At 42.2% G+C, this 16,919-nt stretch overlaps 1 protein-coding gene across 3 annotated transcripts in view; it reads left to right on the plus strand.

Moving 5' to 3' along the window:
• The window catches only part of LOC143369441 (neuroligin-1), a 60,534-nt gene that overhangs the window by 32,245 nt on the left and 11,370 nt on the right, over positions 1-16,919 (plus strand). For all 3 annotated transcript variants that reach the window (XM_076813376.1, XM_076813375.1, XM_076813377.1), the window contains exons 3-5: positions 2,064-2,210; positions 14,181-14,369; positions 16,081-16,337. In XM_076813376.1, the coding sequence (XP_076669491.1) occupies positions 2,064-2,210; positions 14,181-14,369; positions 16,081-16,337 (593 nt within the window). The remainder of the gene's footprint in view (positions 1-2,063; positions 2,211-14,180; positions 14,370-16,080; positions 16,338-16,919) is intronic.

Below are 16,919 nucleotides of genomic sequence, written 5' to 3' on the forward strand. Positions count from 1 at the left end.
CCTTTCACGACTTCCACGTCGGCGGGTGCGGGATGCGGGCTGAGTGTCAGCTGAAGTGTACACTGAGTTCTGAAAGGTCCTTCGTGGTATGAGTTTCCGGTTGTTTGTATTCCGAGGTGTTCCGTTTAGGCACTGAAAATTGTGATTCGTGTTTGCAATCAATCGCGTCGAGTTGGGTTGATGGTGTATAAATACGTGGGAGGTATTGGTAATTGCTAGAGGAACTTGTTAATGATTTAGCTTCGGGGGAGGTTGTAATTCGAGTGACGGATCGGAGGAAATTGTTTCCACTTCGAATACTTTGTAAGTATTCTATTATTATAATTGGTGGCTTCAAAAGACGCAGGCTACGTAAATAATGTCTAAACTATTAAGTTTCATGGTTTGTGAAATAATGGAATATGCAGTGCCTCGTCGGTATAATTTCAGTTGAAGGTTCCTAGCTACTTCCTTTCATAGCTTCTACTTTTTTAATACAAACATATCTCCCTGAAGTCACAGATATGAAACTTCGATCAACTTAAACATTTTGAAATAGGAATCCCTGGAGAGGTACAATATCCCTGGAAGGTTACAGAACCACAAAGTGCTCTCCGATTTTAAATTTCCTAAACTCGACCCGATCCAATATAAATACCATTAAATCCTGGCAATATTAAATCTCTAAATGCCTGCGATTCCTGGAATGTCAGATCGATTGGCCTATTGGAAAGACGAGTCGAGCTTGCGCTGAAAGGATATCGGTAAATGGGTTACGGGGCTGAGTGCTTTGCAAACAAAAACGCATTATTCCTGGATTTTGTAAAATGGGATGGGGTTTAGCGGGATTTAATTTCAGCGGATGTGTAACTAATATTCTAGATGCATCGGTTCGGTATTCTCGGGGATTCGCAGCGTGTGCGACAATGTAGCCGATGCATAGGGTGTGCGTACATATCGTTGAATAATAGGTTTCTTGCAGCGTCCATTTATAAATTGGACGAGCAGGACAATATTTGGTTGCTCGTGATACGTTACAGGGGCACAGAGCTACGCGGGTTATTCGCAATTGGAGCTGAGTGGTCGGTTTGCTTTTAAGTTAATTGCGGAACCGTGTTTCCTAAATTAAAGTTGTTGCTGCACTTTTACACGAACGGCCATTAAGGGCGAAACTGTCGCGCGGCGGAACGTTTTTCTTTTCCGTTTCGTTAATTTCTAATTTCTGCTTCGGCTCCTTCGTCTCGTTATGCTCTTCGCGGTTTTCTGCTTGTATGGAGCGCTGAAGTATGCGGGTTTATTTTTACTTTTATTCAACATTTGTCGGGAAATACGAAGAGCGTATATCTAGATCATGATAAGTATATTCTGCTAATGAATTAATAAACAATTCATGTGACGAAGCATTTGTCGTACAAGTTGCAGATTTTTAGTAATTACTGAGTAATTATTGAGAGATTGGTTTGAGATTCGTTGATGTTCTGTGTTGCTTTTTCATAAATAATCTGGGCTTCATTAGACCTAAGTCTAACTTGAGAAATCTAGGAAATAAACAGGTGGAATATAGTAGAGCATTAATTTTCAGAAGTTATTGGCAGCAGTCTCTAATAAAATTCTCGTACGTATCTGTACAAATATCCAATAAAATCGGTTGAGCAGATTTCGATGTATTATCTTGTGGCATTAATTGGGTGTGTATCGAAATCCATTTCCGTTATTATTGGAAAAATACCGATTTTGTTAATACGTATTGATTTCGTACGGACACATTTTAATTAAGACGGATAAATTAAACTAACGAGCTTGTCGAATATTAACGTTCGAAATAATTCAGGATTTTCAACAAGATAAAATTCAAATTCGATTATTTCATAGCCTAGTTCCTATTTGAATAACTATTTTTTAAAATAATTTCATGAACAATTCAGAATACACTCGTTCTAACTGCCCCCAATAAATTACTCTACCATAAGAAGAACCATGAGGATAAATGCTGTTAAAGTCTGAAATAAATACGATAATTAGAAATGCTAAATTTATGTATATCAAGATGTAGAATAATTAGTAATAATTATTTAATGTTTCAGGTAGTACCCCAGACTTGTTACCAGCCCTTCTTCTTATTCACGGTGACTCTTATTCGTGGGGCGCTGGAAATTCCTTCGACGGAACAGCGTTGGCTGCTTATGGACGTCTTATCGTCGTTTCCATTAATTTTCGCCTCGGCGTGCTCGGTGAGTTAAGAAAATATATTCTCCTTCCTTTGCACAGTATTTCTTTCCACCGTCTTCGTCGACTCTAGCGTCCCCTCTTCCATAGAACAGCCACGAATGGTTTATGTTAAGAAAGTCAACAATTGTATTCTTAAATTTCATTTCAGCTGGGAATTGATCGCAAAATTAGTGAATATTGGAACTTGAACTCCTTCGAGTTAAACCATTTGCCTCCACATTTTTCCCTGTATATACTTAAAATTGTATGGCATTTGGACCGCAATGAGCATTATCATCGCGAAATGAGAAGAATGCTAAAAAATGTACAGAAATGGAGACGAAGGCAGCTCTCGAACGAAATTCCAAAAGTTCCCGCTCGTTACGATCGATTTTCTTGCACTCCATTCGCTGAAACTATGACGTTCCTGTTTATCTTAATCCCCCATCCTCATCTCTCCTCCTGACAATCGGCCTTGTTCCTCAACTTAAATCCGTAACAATGGTTTCAAGTTGGAAGTCGGTCAGCGGCCGCTGCGTTCTTCCAGAGGAGAAATCGCTAATCGATGCAGAAAAAGTTCTGCGCTCCTTCACACACAGAGAGAGAGAGAGAGAGAGAGAGAGAGAGAGAGAGTGGGAGATAGAGAAAGGAAAGAAGGAGGGGTACAAAAAAAAACGAGAAAGAAAGGAGCAGCCTCCTGAGTTCCTTGGCAAGAAGAATAGCCTTTTTCAAACTCCTCCCCTCGAGTTGGATCACACTTATTGCAACACTGTCTGCCTGTCGCGTTTACCTCTCTCTAAATTATGCTCTACACAGGGCGCCTCAGTTCTGACGGTCCAACCCGAATGCAGGCGATTCTGCGTGAAAAACTAAGTCGCAAGTGTGGAGTAACATTTTTTCCATGTGAAGCTTCATTTTCGAGAAAATCAATGTTGAAGGTTCATTGACTACTTAAGTTGCACTTAAACATTGCCTCACTTATCCCTAGACCTAATAAATATCAGTTCAAACTGCCTGTAACGCTGCTCGGATTTAGCACATTAGATATAATGAATGATGAACAGTGAAATAAAAGTATTTTTTTTATACACGAATTATTCCTTTTTTTGAACCGTGACATTGGTAGCGGTTAGAAATACGAAAGCAACGAGAGCTGTGTTTGATCTATAGCGAGATCCATTAACACTTTGAGTGGCGCAAGGTTTTGAGATATCTTTACTCTTCGATTCATATTGAATACATTCTCATAAATTCAATGATCCTCCCATAATTCAGTCAATGAAAATATTTTTACTAAATCATCAAAATCACACGTTTAATCTTCAATTCATATCTCCAAGTCGGTCAGCTCTTTCGGAGTCGTTTCTGTCAAGAATATTTTACTTAACAACGCTTTCGAAGCTTTCGACACTTTTCTATGCAGAGTCACGTCCTTCCGAGTTTCTGCTCTTCCTTCCACGAAATTTTTTTTGAAGCGAGGTGTATGCAACAGAAATGCGATCTTCGTGTTCCCCGCGTGGTATCTTGTTCGTGGGAGAAAAGTTGACGGAAGCAGGAAGAGCTGAAGGAAGCAGAAAAAGACGGTATTGTTCGGCTGGATCCACTTCTTGCTTGGAGGGGAGCTTTTGTTTTGAATTTTGCGTCGGTCGTTTACTAGGGAACGAGGATTCTTTTCCTCCCTGTACAAGATTAAACTTTTAATTATCCACGGTAAGTGCATCCTAAGTGGTTTCCACGGACCAATTCTGAAGTTTCAGATTCGTTCTTGAGAGACAAGAGGATGGGAATTAGGAGGGGAGCTTTCTGTCCGTTAACGAGCGCAGCGCGCATTAGAAAAAGGGGGATTTAGATAGCTCGCTTCTGCTGCGTTTCTGGCTACTGGGGCATGCGAATGTCTGTAATAGGAGGCCTTAAAGAAAGTCGCTATTTACAGTGAGCAACACTTTGTTACTCGCGAGTCCCTCCTCCTAAAGGAATTTTTAGTTTCCTGTTTCGCCTCTTTCCTCTACCGTGCTTTCGAATTACTTGGACTATTCTGTTCTCTCCTTTCTTGATAACTTTCTTAGCTCTCTGTTCTCCTTGCCCCCTGCTTGCAATTTTTCCCTTTCCCTTTATTCATCTTCTAGTTCTACACTTCTCTGTTTCTTGTATTCGAAGTTTACTACATTCGAAAAGAATAGTTTTGATAGGGTAGTCAGATTTCCGATAGTCTTGAGTTAATTAGAAGAATCAGGGGATCTTGAGTTCTGAAGTGTTTGAGCCCCGAACTCCTATGTACTTTCAAATATCGAAGTGAGTGGGAGCGTGCTGGGTTGCTCTAGTTTCTTTTTTTTTTTGATTCTTTAATATTGAAGCCTCCTTTCCAACCCAAACCCTTATTACTGTAGAGTCCGTTGCACCCACCAACCCCTACGTTCTAAACCAAATCTATTTAAAAGAAATGTTCACACGCATCGTGACTTCTTCTGTCACTGAAATATCTCAATCAGTAGCAGCAGTATCAATCTTCAAACAGGAATTCCCTCAGTCTCGATTTCTAAAAAGAAACCCTCAAAACACCTATCTTCAAAAGAAAATTCTCAAAACACTTACCATTGAAAAGGAATCCTCGAAATGCCTGTTCCTAGAAAGGGCTTCTCAAAGTACCTACCTCCAAAGAGCAATCCTCGGAGTATCTATCTCCAGGAAAGAAGCTTCAGACTTCCTATTTTCGAGAAGGAATCCTCAGAGTTCCCATCTTAAAAGGGAATGCACAGAACAGCTACCAGGGATTCACCCCGAACACCCTACCTTCCCAAGTAAATCCTCAAAGTATCCGTCTCCAAAAAGAGATCCGCGAAAAACGACGTTCATCAATTCTCCTTCGGAACTCTACCGCGCCACCTCGAAGCAGATTTCCATTAAAAAGCACACGCATGAGGGACGTCGAGGTACGGCAGCGATCGTACTCGCCGGGATTGCCGAAATCGAGGTCTCGAGCAAGCCGAGCGCGCAGACGTCTGCATCCTCAGCTTGCGCGGCTTAACCGTCGGTTAATCGCCGCGTGAATATTTCACCGAGCAATTTTCCCGTTGAATAAGAGCCAAAGGGAGGCTGAACGGGAGCTGTTACCATTTATCAGCGAACGCCCCCTTTTCACTCTTCAGCGTCGTAATCAAAAGCATCGTGGAGCGAGGACCGCCTCAGAAGGGCTTCCCTCTATCGTGGCCATCTAAGTTTCCAGGTGTACGCGAACGTTTGGCCACGGAGGCAGCGATACGTACCCTCGGTATCGAGGAGGGGCCATTGAAGTTTCAGGGAAAGATAAAAAGGGAGAGATTGCTCTGGCTTTGTAAGGAAGAGGCAGTCGAGATAAAGGACGACTCGAGCGCCACTTGTACGGGCATTCAACGGTTGCGAATGAACCCTGGAATAGGGAATTAGATACCAGCAGCTAGGGGTGGCTCGCAGGGATATCTGGCGGACGTTTGGATTTAATTCCGTTGTGATTTTGGTGATCGTGTCAAGCGAGCCTCGACGATCAAGTTAGGAAGTTTGATAAAAACTCCTTGGTGGGTAGGAGTTTGAGAGGGGAGGTCGAAAGGGGATGCTGTAATGGGGACAGATCTTAGGGTTAATGTGAGGCTTAATTATTTGGTAGAGGAAACGGTGCTGGTGAGTTTGAGTGTCTTTCTAACACGTTTCGTGGCACGGTGGGAATTCAGAGTGGAAAGTAGTAGAAGTAACTGATGGTCAGACGTGAAGTTCGAAATAAAATGAGAAGGTTTTGGGCGACACCACGCATCAGTAACGTTTGCAAGAAATGGGATATAAGTAATTATTACATGCAGACCTGAGCAAGAATTATTTGAAATATATATCACATAATGTTATTTGAATTTTTACTTCGGAAGGAACATGGAGAAAATCACTTTATTTTGTGCCAAGTTCAAATGAATACATTTTACTTCAATTAGCGGTTTCAAATAAAATAACATGGTCGTGAGGTTGAAAGACAGGGTTTAGATTGTTTAGAAAGTGTTTAAAGCAGAAGCATAATATGCTCTCAGGACTATTCTGATTTCAAACATTTCATGTGAAAAACAGTCGTATTAGAAATTATTTGTGCAATAATCGTTTAATTATTAACTAAATCGCGAAATAGTTCAGAAGAAAATCATTTGCTCAATTGAATAATAATTTCTAGAATATTTTATTCAAATACTGGCGGAGGTATATAAAAATTGATGGGAAAAGTATATTGTGTTATTCAATCTATTGTATAAAAATAATTGTATTATGCATTTTTTGTACGTACTTTGAGCTCAACACCGAATCGAGAAATACACTTTCGATAAATATGCCCCGTTAATACAAACGCGAACTCGTATCACATAATCTTTTCATACAGGCATCTCCCCTAAAGTTCCCCCAAACATCCCTTAAAAACGCATATAAAACTCTTCGATTCGCCCACATACAAGCCAACATTAAGTTCTCTCAGTTAAGTATCCATAATATAATGCTTCGAAGCATTCACCCCTAATTTAGCCGAGGGGCATTTATATTAATCTCGTAACTGTGGCAATCGCCGCCACGTCCACACGTTTCCTTGATTAATCTCTCGCCCCTGGAGATCGCATGCTCCAGTGTCACGATCGAGCACAATTTCCCAGTGTTCATGATCTCCCACCCTCCCGAGCCCTTCCACTGTCTCGTCTCTTTTTTTATCCCGCTTTTTTCCTTGCCTCGAATTGCGCTGCCGCAAAAAAAAATGAGCGCACTTTGGATCGAGAACCATAATTCCTCCGGCCCCGTCGTTCCCCCTGCGGTCGACGTTGGTGGTTTTTGTTTTAAACGCGAAGTTGCCGGGATAAAAGAGTAATCAGCGGCCCCGGGGGGTTGAATAGGGCCGCTATCGGTATCGGGTTGCCAGAGGACACAGAACAAGGGCCGAGGGGGATGGGATCGTCACTTGTCTCCGCTTCGCTGAAACATTCCGCGCGCGGAATTACGCTCAGGCTCGATTTCATCTGCAGCTTGGAATCCCCGCTGCCGCGGCCTCTGCCAGTCAACTGATCGGTGATTGCTATTGTGACTCCTTGTCCAGCCTCGTAAACGCGAATGGAGCTTCGTTTCCATCGGGCATCTACGCGCGAGGACTTTGTAATAAATTGTTGCTGCGCAAAAGGCAATTACCAGGGCGCGCACCGGAGCGGAAGAAGGAGGATGTTCATTATAACTCCTGCGCGAGACTGTTAATTGATAATGGTAGTTTTTCGACAGTTCTTGGAGCGTAGTCGAACGACCGATATCAATTAGCGGGTTGCTTGGAAATTGATGGAGTGCAGTTGGGGGAATGTATGATTTATCGCCTTACACTGACGTCACTCACTAATTTACTTAGTTCTTCGGTGTAGGCGCGAGTCGGCTTGAAGGCACAGTGTTTGCAACACTTTGAGTGAAGCAAGGTTTTGAAAAATCCCACTACAGGTGCATCAATTTATTCGGATAAAAAATTTTTGTTCTTCTTAAATAACTTTATTTTATTTGAAGCTTTTATTCCAAGTTTATTCGAAATTTGTATTCCAAGTTTAATCGAATAATGCCCAACTCTGGCCCTCAGCTACCACAGTCCTCGCGGCAGGGGTTTGGGAAAGCGGGCAGAATTAATAGGGGGTGGATGAAAAGCGGCGAAGATAGAGGCGAATTCAAAAGGCCAGCTCCTACCCCCTCCTCGTTGTTACTTCTTTGCCGCCGGTCGAACGTAATTGACCTATCGCGTCCACCCGATATCTGGCATTAACGCGATGTAGATAGGCGGGCTATAAATTCAGGGTAAATCGAGCGGCAACGTTCGCCGGCGTTTCTCCATTCAGGGCAACCCGTTCCCGCGACACAATGCGTTGTTTCGCTGGCACGTATGCACGCGCACAATCCGGCCGAGGCAACGCGTCCCGGGGGCGAGATCGTTGGTGGAATTTAAATATTCCGCTGTCGCGGTTTCGCGGAGAGGGCGGCCGAATGCGCACCGTGCGCTCAAGGGTGGCGGAGGGTGGCTGGCAAAATAACGCCTTTCTTCCCTTTGACAAGCAGCCTTGTTCGCCTTTTTTTTCAGAAAGGACACGGTAATTTTCGCCAGCCAGAACTATTTCTCTGGGGATTCTGCGTGTCGTCGTGTTCTTTACTGACTTGCAGCACGATGGGACGATTAATTGCACGGGAGAGTGAAGTAGGTCTTTGGAGGTCGGCTTTTGATTATGGAGGGCGCTTCCTGCTTGGCTTCTGAGGAATTAATTTTTCTGGTGTTGTTCGAGGACAAGTGGGTGAGTGGCGGTGATGGATTCGGGATGCTGGTGGTTGGGTCGAAAATGCAACGTTCAGTCGAAAAGGAGGAAGAACAAGGTGACCGAAATATTTAATTTTTGGCTGCAAACAAGATCGAAGCTTCTACATTATTGTATGCTCCCGAGAGAAAACCGCAACGTGAAGTGTTGCGATAATGCAACCATTGCCACGATAACCTGACAGCACGCACAAATTGCCAATATATTAATTAAAGAACTGACGTGATCGTGTACCCCCGATGATCAACTATTCCACCTTTCCCCTATTGTTGAGAATACCTACCTATTCCTGTCAGGAAGTATCGTAAAACAGTTCCCTCCTTCGTTCGTTTCGTTCGCACAGCCGCCAGTTACAAGAAAAACTGTGCGTCCCGATAACGCGAACGGCCCTTTTATATTATTCCATTGTTCCTCTTATCGCGGCGGTAAGAGGGAGCGCGGAAGCGTCGTAGAAAAATTGCGGGGGACGTGGCGGGAAGTTGGAGAAGGATCGCGATATCATTTCTGAGCTTCCCTGGGCGGTGTGCTGCCGAGTGTAACAGAGTTCTCGAGTGCGGAGAGGGCTTGTTTCGTCGCTGCCTTTTGTTAGAATGGAAGCCGTCCCGTGCGTTTCGTTTGCCGTCCAAGCGAAACAATGCACCCGCGGCGTTATCCGATACACCAGCACGGTCTGTCGATTCGATTTCTTCCTGTTCCTCTCGCAACCCCTTTCCCACCCTTCTGTTTTCAAGGCGCGCTGAATTTCGGGGCACTACGCTGCCACTGGTCGTCGTCGTCCTGATTAGTGGCCGACCTTTGTCCACTGTGCGCCCTTCGACTTCTTAACTGCCTCATTTTTCCAGTTAAGCACACGTCCTGCAGATTTAAGGTAGACCCTCGCTACGCCCCGCCCCGGCGCGAATTCTATTCTCACTCGCATCTAAACACTCCTAAGTTTCGCTTAGGGATGGGCAAGATTTTTATTTAAATACAAATTTCGAAAAATATTATTCGACATGTGTTGAATAAAGTTAATGTTTCTACTCGTCCAGCGTTTCAACTGGAGCGTCGAATACATTTTTCAACTTTAACTTTAACTTTATTTAAAGCGTAACGATTGAGCTTTGGTGACAGAAGGTGTAGAAGCTTTCCCAAGTGAGGGGTTAATTGGTCCCCTCTAGGTAGCAGGTCGAGGACGAAGGTGGACAAGCAGTCTGCATTGCAGAAACGTAGTGACCAACCTTGGACCCACTCGAGTGCTGTGCAAGGCGATATCCCTGAGGGTGCAATTCGTCAGATGAGTTCTTCGTCACGTATCGCTGGGCTGCACTTGTATAACTAACTGTGTGGTTACAGTGGCCCATGTCCTAGGATCTTAAAGTCACAGTTTCCAGGAATGCTAATGACTAGAAACTGTGCTGAATGAGCACTTGGTCTTTTAGGTGGAGAAAAGACACTTGAGAGCGATGCAGAATTTATCCCCTTGTTGCTTTCTAGTTACTATATCCCTGTTTCCAAAACTGTTAATAGTACTGTGTTTCTTATCTGCAGAAATGCCAAGTTTTGTGAGCTTCGCGTGAATATTGTGGGGGAGAAATTAATTTCATATGGGAAATTCGTGTTTAAAATGTATTAGAGTGTTATTTGCTATTAGAAGTCAAACGTTTGTCGAGATTCGATATGTATTAAATATCTTCAGTAGTTCTGAAGGTAGATTGCTTTGCTCCAGAGTTACTTAACTCTAATCTGGTTGGAGCTTGCTTTCCGCCAAACTACAGCATACTACTTGGAGTTAAACAATTGTCAACTTATGTCGAAGTGGTACTCTGAACTAGAACGGCGAAAGACTAAACTACTGTGATTCAAGGGGACTGGTCGAATTGGTTGCCCAGTCAAATCGTAAATCACAGTTAGTAGTAAATCTGGACCGGAACTTGTTCTTGCTGAAGGGAAGATTCGAACAATCGACTGTGTAGCTTCTCCGTGGTGGAATCTCGTTTTCTCGTCACGTCTGACCGTGCTGGTATCGAACTTTCGAAGCAGTACTGACGTAATTGAACAGATGAGGCGCTGAAAAGACGAATGGCTACGAAGTCGCCATAATAAATCGATACGTAAAAGGTTTTATGTTTCTGTTCGAAGGAAGCAAGTAACTAATCTTGCAAGTATAGGTGAAAGAGGTTTAGAAGGTTCTATAAATAATTAGATTCTATTAGATGGTGTTGGTTCCTTTACTTGGGCATGCATGCAGTTTTTACGCGGTGGAAGTAGTATAGGGCTATATTAGCCCGACATGACGTAGTTGAGAAATAAGATATTATAAAATTGTACTGTATTATTAATTTATGTTAGATCTTATAACTTATTGCATTTGGTATTTAGATTTTTCTTAAATATAACTTTGCAGCATATTTTTGAAGTGCAAATTTAAAATAGGAAAACCGCATTATAATTATTCTACAATTAAGCTTAAATATGGGCTGATGTTTGTTTTCCATTTCCCGACCAAAAAACCAAGCTCCCCATTTCATTGCCCGGCTTTTCGATAAAAAATGCAAAAGTTTATAAAACATAACTTTTTCGAGGAAGGTATCAAGAAAGATTTGAAAAACTCATAAATATTTTATTACATCTGTGCCAGAATCCAAAAACTTCAAATAGCAATGCAAATGGTTTTGAACAAAATAATTTTCTTGTTATCAAAAATCTGACTTCGCATATTTCTGTCAAACCAAATATATAATTTGAAGAAAATTTGAATATAAAAAGAGAAGTGTGCATCCATCGCGATGCTCAAGTAGGCTACGATGTTAATAGAATCTACCAAGACCTCTATGTAAAGAGGAGACCAAAGAACGACGAGGTGAACGTCGATGTCAACATTTTCATTGGGAAGTTCCATATCAGCAATTAGTTCTGGAATTCGACCACGAAATATACGGACTAATATCCTCGCGCAACTTGTGCTTCAAAGTTTCTGATTGCTCTCTGTGAATAACCTTGACTGAGAAGCTTCGACGTGCTGAACTCGGGTTAAATTTAATGAAACGAGCGATTAGCTTTGAGTAATTACGCGGGCACGGTGATGTAATATTGTTCGGGTAAATAATAGAAGTAATCATATCACAGTTTGTGCTGTGCTACTAATTTCAATGGCGATGCCTCAGTATTTCGTGGCATTTGCATAAGAAGCCAAGAAACGGCTAGACGGAAGGGTTGTTACGTTATCCCTTGAAATAGAATTCTCCCTTCAAAATTCAAAACTGAAATTAGAGGTCCAGCGTACCCTTCTTTCTGCTTCTTTACATTCTTATTTAAATATTTATATTAGCTCAGTGTATTATTAACCAGAATTGTAATATTACATTGGTTTACTGATATTCTATCAAGCATAGCTTTGCTATAAAGTCTGTCCGTAATAAAAATGATTTTACGTTCATAGTAGATTAATTAAAGCAGAGGATAATTCTTTTGTATCTTTTATTTGTAAGCTGTTGAATATTACTATATAAAAGTGCTTATGCCTACTCGGAATCATTTTGTTTCGAGATACCAAAATTTATAGTACGATTCTGCAAAGACTTTAATAGTAGATTCTGGAAACAAAATTTGAATTATTTTTCACTTCAAGTCAGATCTAAAATCCACTCATCTAGTACTTGTGCATCAAGTATTTTTGCTCATTGAAAATACAGAAGTAGTTGAGCAAATTGCCCTTTTATCGCGTGACACGAGCAATGTTTCCTCTATCGACAGCTTGTAGCACGAAGCGGGGTTTGTTTCTGTTAAATATATGGAGCTGGATGTAACTTAATTATACTGATGTAGAGGCTAACGAAGCGCGGGTTAACAAAGAGCGCGGTTCAGAATTCGTCTTCGTCAAAGCAAGAAGGCAATCGTATCACGGCAAATTCGTTCGTCCAGAAGCGGACCAGTTGCTCGGTACAGGTTTCCTCACTGTGACACCAAGAAACACGAGCTACAACTGAGGAGCCCACGAAGAATTGAGCCTTTAAACCCCTTAGGTAGCGAGAATACACTGTGCTTGTCGTAAAATGTCTATTGCCTGTAAGCTGTAATTTCTTACCGAAAGAAAGCTTTATCTTGATTAAGGAACTATACAAACATTACGATCTTAAATCTTAAATGCCACCGTAAATTCAAGGTTTAGTGGTAAAGCAAGGTTTATTGAAATGCAAGTTTTAGTAGAATACAAGTGGAAAGTAGTAGAAGTAATTGATGGTCAGACGTGCAGTTCGAAATAAAATGGGAAGGTTTTGGGCGACACCACGCATCAGTAACGTTTGAAAGAGATGAGATATAAGTAATTATTACATACAGACTTGAGCAAGAATTATTTGAAATATATATCACATAATGTTATTTGAATTTTTACTTCGGAAGGAACATGGAGAAAATAACTTTATTTTGTGCCAAGATCAAATGAATACATTTTGTTTGTAATAATCGTTTAATTATTAACTAAATCGCGAAATAGTTCAGAAGAAAATCATTTGCTCAATTGAATAATAATTTCTAGAATATTTTATTCAAATACTGCTCAAGCCTGTTCCCATCTTTAATTAATTATAGATTCCTTGACCTAAGTAGTAGAAACAATATATCTCCGTCACGAAAAACTTGAAGCTCGAGATTCATTCTTTAACCGTCGCATCGTAACAGTTTGAAGGCGAATCTTGCGAGCGAAGAACCGCGGGGGTTATTCGGAGCCACTCGTAAAAGATTCGCCCGGCCGCGAGAAAAAGCATAAAGGATCACTTTATGCTCGCAATAAGAAAGTTCGTTCGCTTCCAGTTCAGGATTAATCGCTTCTCCGTCGTGCTCGAATTAAAACGCCAACCCGTCTACTCTTCGTGAAATTTTAAACCAAGTCCCAGAGGGACGCGTGACTCGCCACCAGTTACTGTAATTTATTTAAGCGATGCACAAATTTTCTTCGAAACGAGAGCTTGGAATTTGAGGATGCAAGTCACGAGTTCTTCACCTGCAATTTAAGTGTCTTTTTAAGTATCTAATGGGGAGAAGGAATGAAGGAACTATCACTCTTTTTACGTGAATTAAATCTGCTGGTATAGGTATATCTGAACTCGAAGGGAATTCATAAAAATTGAAAGTAGTCTGAGTTCCGCGGGGTATTCAATTCGGAATAAATTGAGAGTAAAATAGAGTAGAGTATTATTCAGGATTTCGAAAGCAGAGGTAAAGCTTTATCTGAGGAGGGACTAAGGGATTTCTGAAATAAAGTGAAGGATCTTTTAAACGGAGGTAAGGAAGTTTTGAAGTAGCAATGAGGATAATATTCTAGGCCAGGGGTTGTATCAGAAGAGTAGAGACGAGGAGTTATTAAAGTAGGAGTGAAGATAACAGACTAGATCAGGGATTAGGGTTCAGTGAATAAATAAATTCGAATATAGTATAAAATATACTAATATTTGATTAGATCCATTACAAATAGCCCGTAATCGAAAAGATTTATAGGGTTCCTAAGTGTTGACTTTCACTTCGAGGAAGGAGATTTTTCAGTTATAATTCAAGGGTGGTTTCCCCCACTAGATTTGTGGGTGAACATCAGTTCCATAGTAGCTATTTAATTCCCACTCCAACGAATGGATGTAATTTACTCAAGACTTCAGGGGACACGCATTTATTCGTCGAAATTGCTTGCAGGCTTTCTTAAAACCGGCCCAAAGGGCAGTGCACAAGGAAATTACGGCCTGATGGACCTGGTGGCAGGGCTTCACTGGTTGCACGAGAATCTGGGTGCTTTTGGCGGCGACCCCGATCGACTGACGCTCTTTGGCCACGGGACTGGAGCTGCGCTTGCCAATTTTTTAGCCGTCTCGCCCATGGCAAAAGGTGAGAGGAATTATGTTTCTCGCGAAAATCGATATTGCATTTTGTAAAAGTCGAACCGGAGGGCAGGATGGAAAAGCACTAGCAATTATTTCCAATAACGCTCTAACTCCACCTAAAGAATCATACTGAATCACAAATTCGTTCACAACGCACTAACGTGCCAACAATGTAATTTTTTTCAGACTAAAGTTTCAAATCTAAACAACGACACATGAAAACTCCGAGGTAGAACTTCTCCTCGATTCGCTTTAACCCTTTGAGTACCACGAGCACATATATAGGAGGATTTCCGCACGCGACATAGCTACTGCAGGCGTTTCAATCTCGGTGCCGAAACGCTTAAAGAAATCGATTCTTGCCATTCCACGTCCCCTTCGATCACAAAGCCCCGAGAACACGCTGCCAAAGAATGCAGAAATAATTCCATTGCCAATCGATCTGACGAGGCGTTCTGAAATACCGACACCAACCCCAGAATTCGGAGCATCGGAGCCAGATATTGGACTCGTCTTGCCTCGTGTTTCAGAGGACCACAGTTTCTAGTATCCCAATTCCGTTCTGGCCTTGGCAATTTCTCCGGCCGCCTCGCGCATCGCGTTCCACGAGTATGTACGCGGTCGTCCGGCGTTAAAGGCGCCAGGACACATGCGTGGGAGCAGTCGAGGGGGATATTCCTCGACGACGACGGTGTCATCAGCGTCTCCGTTGTCGACGGCCACTAGAGACCTTAACAAGCTTCCTCGAGTGTAGCCTTCTCTAACCTGCCCCCTCTGCTCGTCGGGGAGTAAGGGTAACAGAGGCGCCAGGGGAGGGATGAACGCAGCGCGAGGGTGAAGGGTGGAGTCGCGGCTCGCACAGCGCGTTTCTAGATTGCACCTCCATTCCGCTAACGAACCCAACCCCGTGTCTGTCCTTAATGCCCTTCCACAATGCGTTTTAGCCCCCCCCCTTACCCTTCCGGTCGGGTTCACCCCTAATGCCGGCTCTCTCGGCAGCGAGTGTACTCGTCGCAAGGTGACGAGTCGAAAATTCACGCGCCACTTGCGGGAATCGAACGCAGCATGTACCTGTGCATTAACTTGCCTGGAATGGTGGTTTCAAACCTTGCGGGCCAATTGGTACCGTGCAGCGAGTGGCGAAATCCTTTGGGGGATGTATTCTTTGGGAATTGAAGCGTGTGTTATGTGGCTGGAGGAATATTTCAATGGGAGTGTTTTGTTTAGAAGTTTGTTTGGGGAAGCTTCTACTGTGTAATGAATTATTTTAGATTGGAATACTGTGGTGTAAGTTTTTAGAAGGGGCGGAAGGTTCTCTTGGAAATTTGTTTCATTGAGCTTCTGTTCTTTTTACCTTGTAAAAAGTGCTTCGAGATGCAGGCAGCGTGGGACAAGTTTTTGAGGAGGAGGGTGAAGGAGAATAGTAGTAGATGCAGATCTCTACGTCTATTTCAATTAACACTGGATAAACTGAATAAAGTGGCACCTTAAAAATGATCACTGCTTAGTGTACATCGATGGCTTAGTGTACAAATATTGTATATCCACTTTTAGCGTTTTCGAGATATGCAAAGATTATTTTTATTCTCAGTATCAAATTAATATGTACATTTTTAATTAAAATAACTTTATTAAAAAAAAACTTACGGTATTAAAAAAAAGCGTTCATAATGCTTATCAGCGTCTCGCAAGTCTGTTTTCTTTTCACGTTACAGAGCTAGTCGAGAGGGTTGTTTTACTCGGTGGTTCAGCCCTGTCACCCTGGGCGATTCAGCGGGATCCGTTGATGGTGAAGCGTCGTGTCGCCGAGCAGACCGGATGTCCTGGTGACGTCGAGGCCGACGATATCGCACCGTGCCTTCGTTTGAGGAGCCTGGAAGAACTTCTCGCGGTTAAGCTGGATCCGCCGAGATTCACCTCTGGGTTTGCTCCCTTTATGGATGGAGCGGTCATGCCTCCGCCGACGAATCAGGTACTAGACGTTCTTCAAGCTTTTCTTTTTTGCTTTCCTCCATTTTTCATGAAAATCTGTTTTCGGGGTAGAGGACGTAAAGTATTTGAATTTTTAACGGGGCTGAAGCTAAAACATAATATTGATAATTGATTTTTTTATCGAGTCATTTTTTTATTCTCGAAAATATCTTGCCACTTTGCCAAACAGAATGATGCAAAACAAGACATGAGAAATGGAAAGAGTTCGCTTCGAAAGTCTCAGCCTTTTCTACTACCAAAGGACGACCGGCATAGACAAAAGTAAATCCTGTATAACTACGGGTAAAATTAAAAAAAGTTGCAAATACACTTGCAGACCTAAAAATATCCCTTCCAGAACCATAAACTGCATACTGAGGGAGAAAGTATCCCCCCTCTTCAAAATTAATCAACGCTCCCTTATCAAGCACATAAATCCTTCCATTCCATTATTTTGCCGATCGCGAGCAGCGTAAAAGTTCCTTTATTCATAGCGGAGATACAATAACAACCGCTAACTCTGACTAACGACTCGCGAAATGCCCCGAAATTTAAAAAAATAAATTACACGAAATAGTTAAAA

This window comes from Andrena cerasifolii, chromosome 5 (genome assembly GCF_050908995.1).
Source record: "Andrena cerasifolii isolate SP2316 chromosome 5, iyAndCera1_principal, whole genome shotgun sequence".
NCBI lineage: Eukaryota > Metazoa > Arthropoda > Insecta > Hymenoptera > Andrenidae > Andrena > Andrena cerasifolii.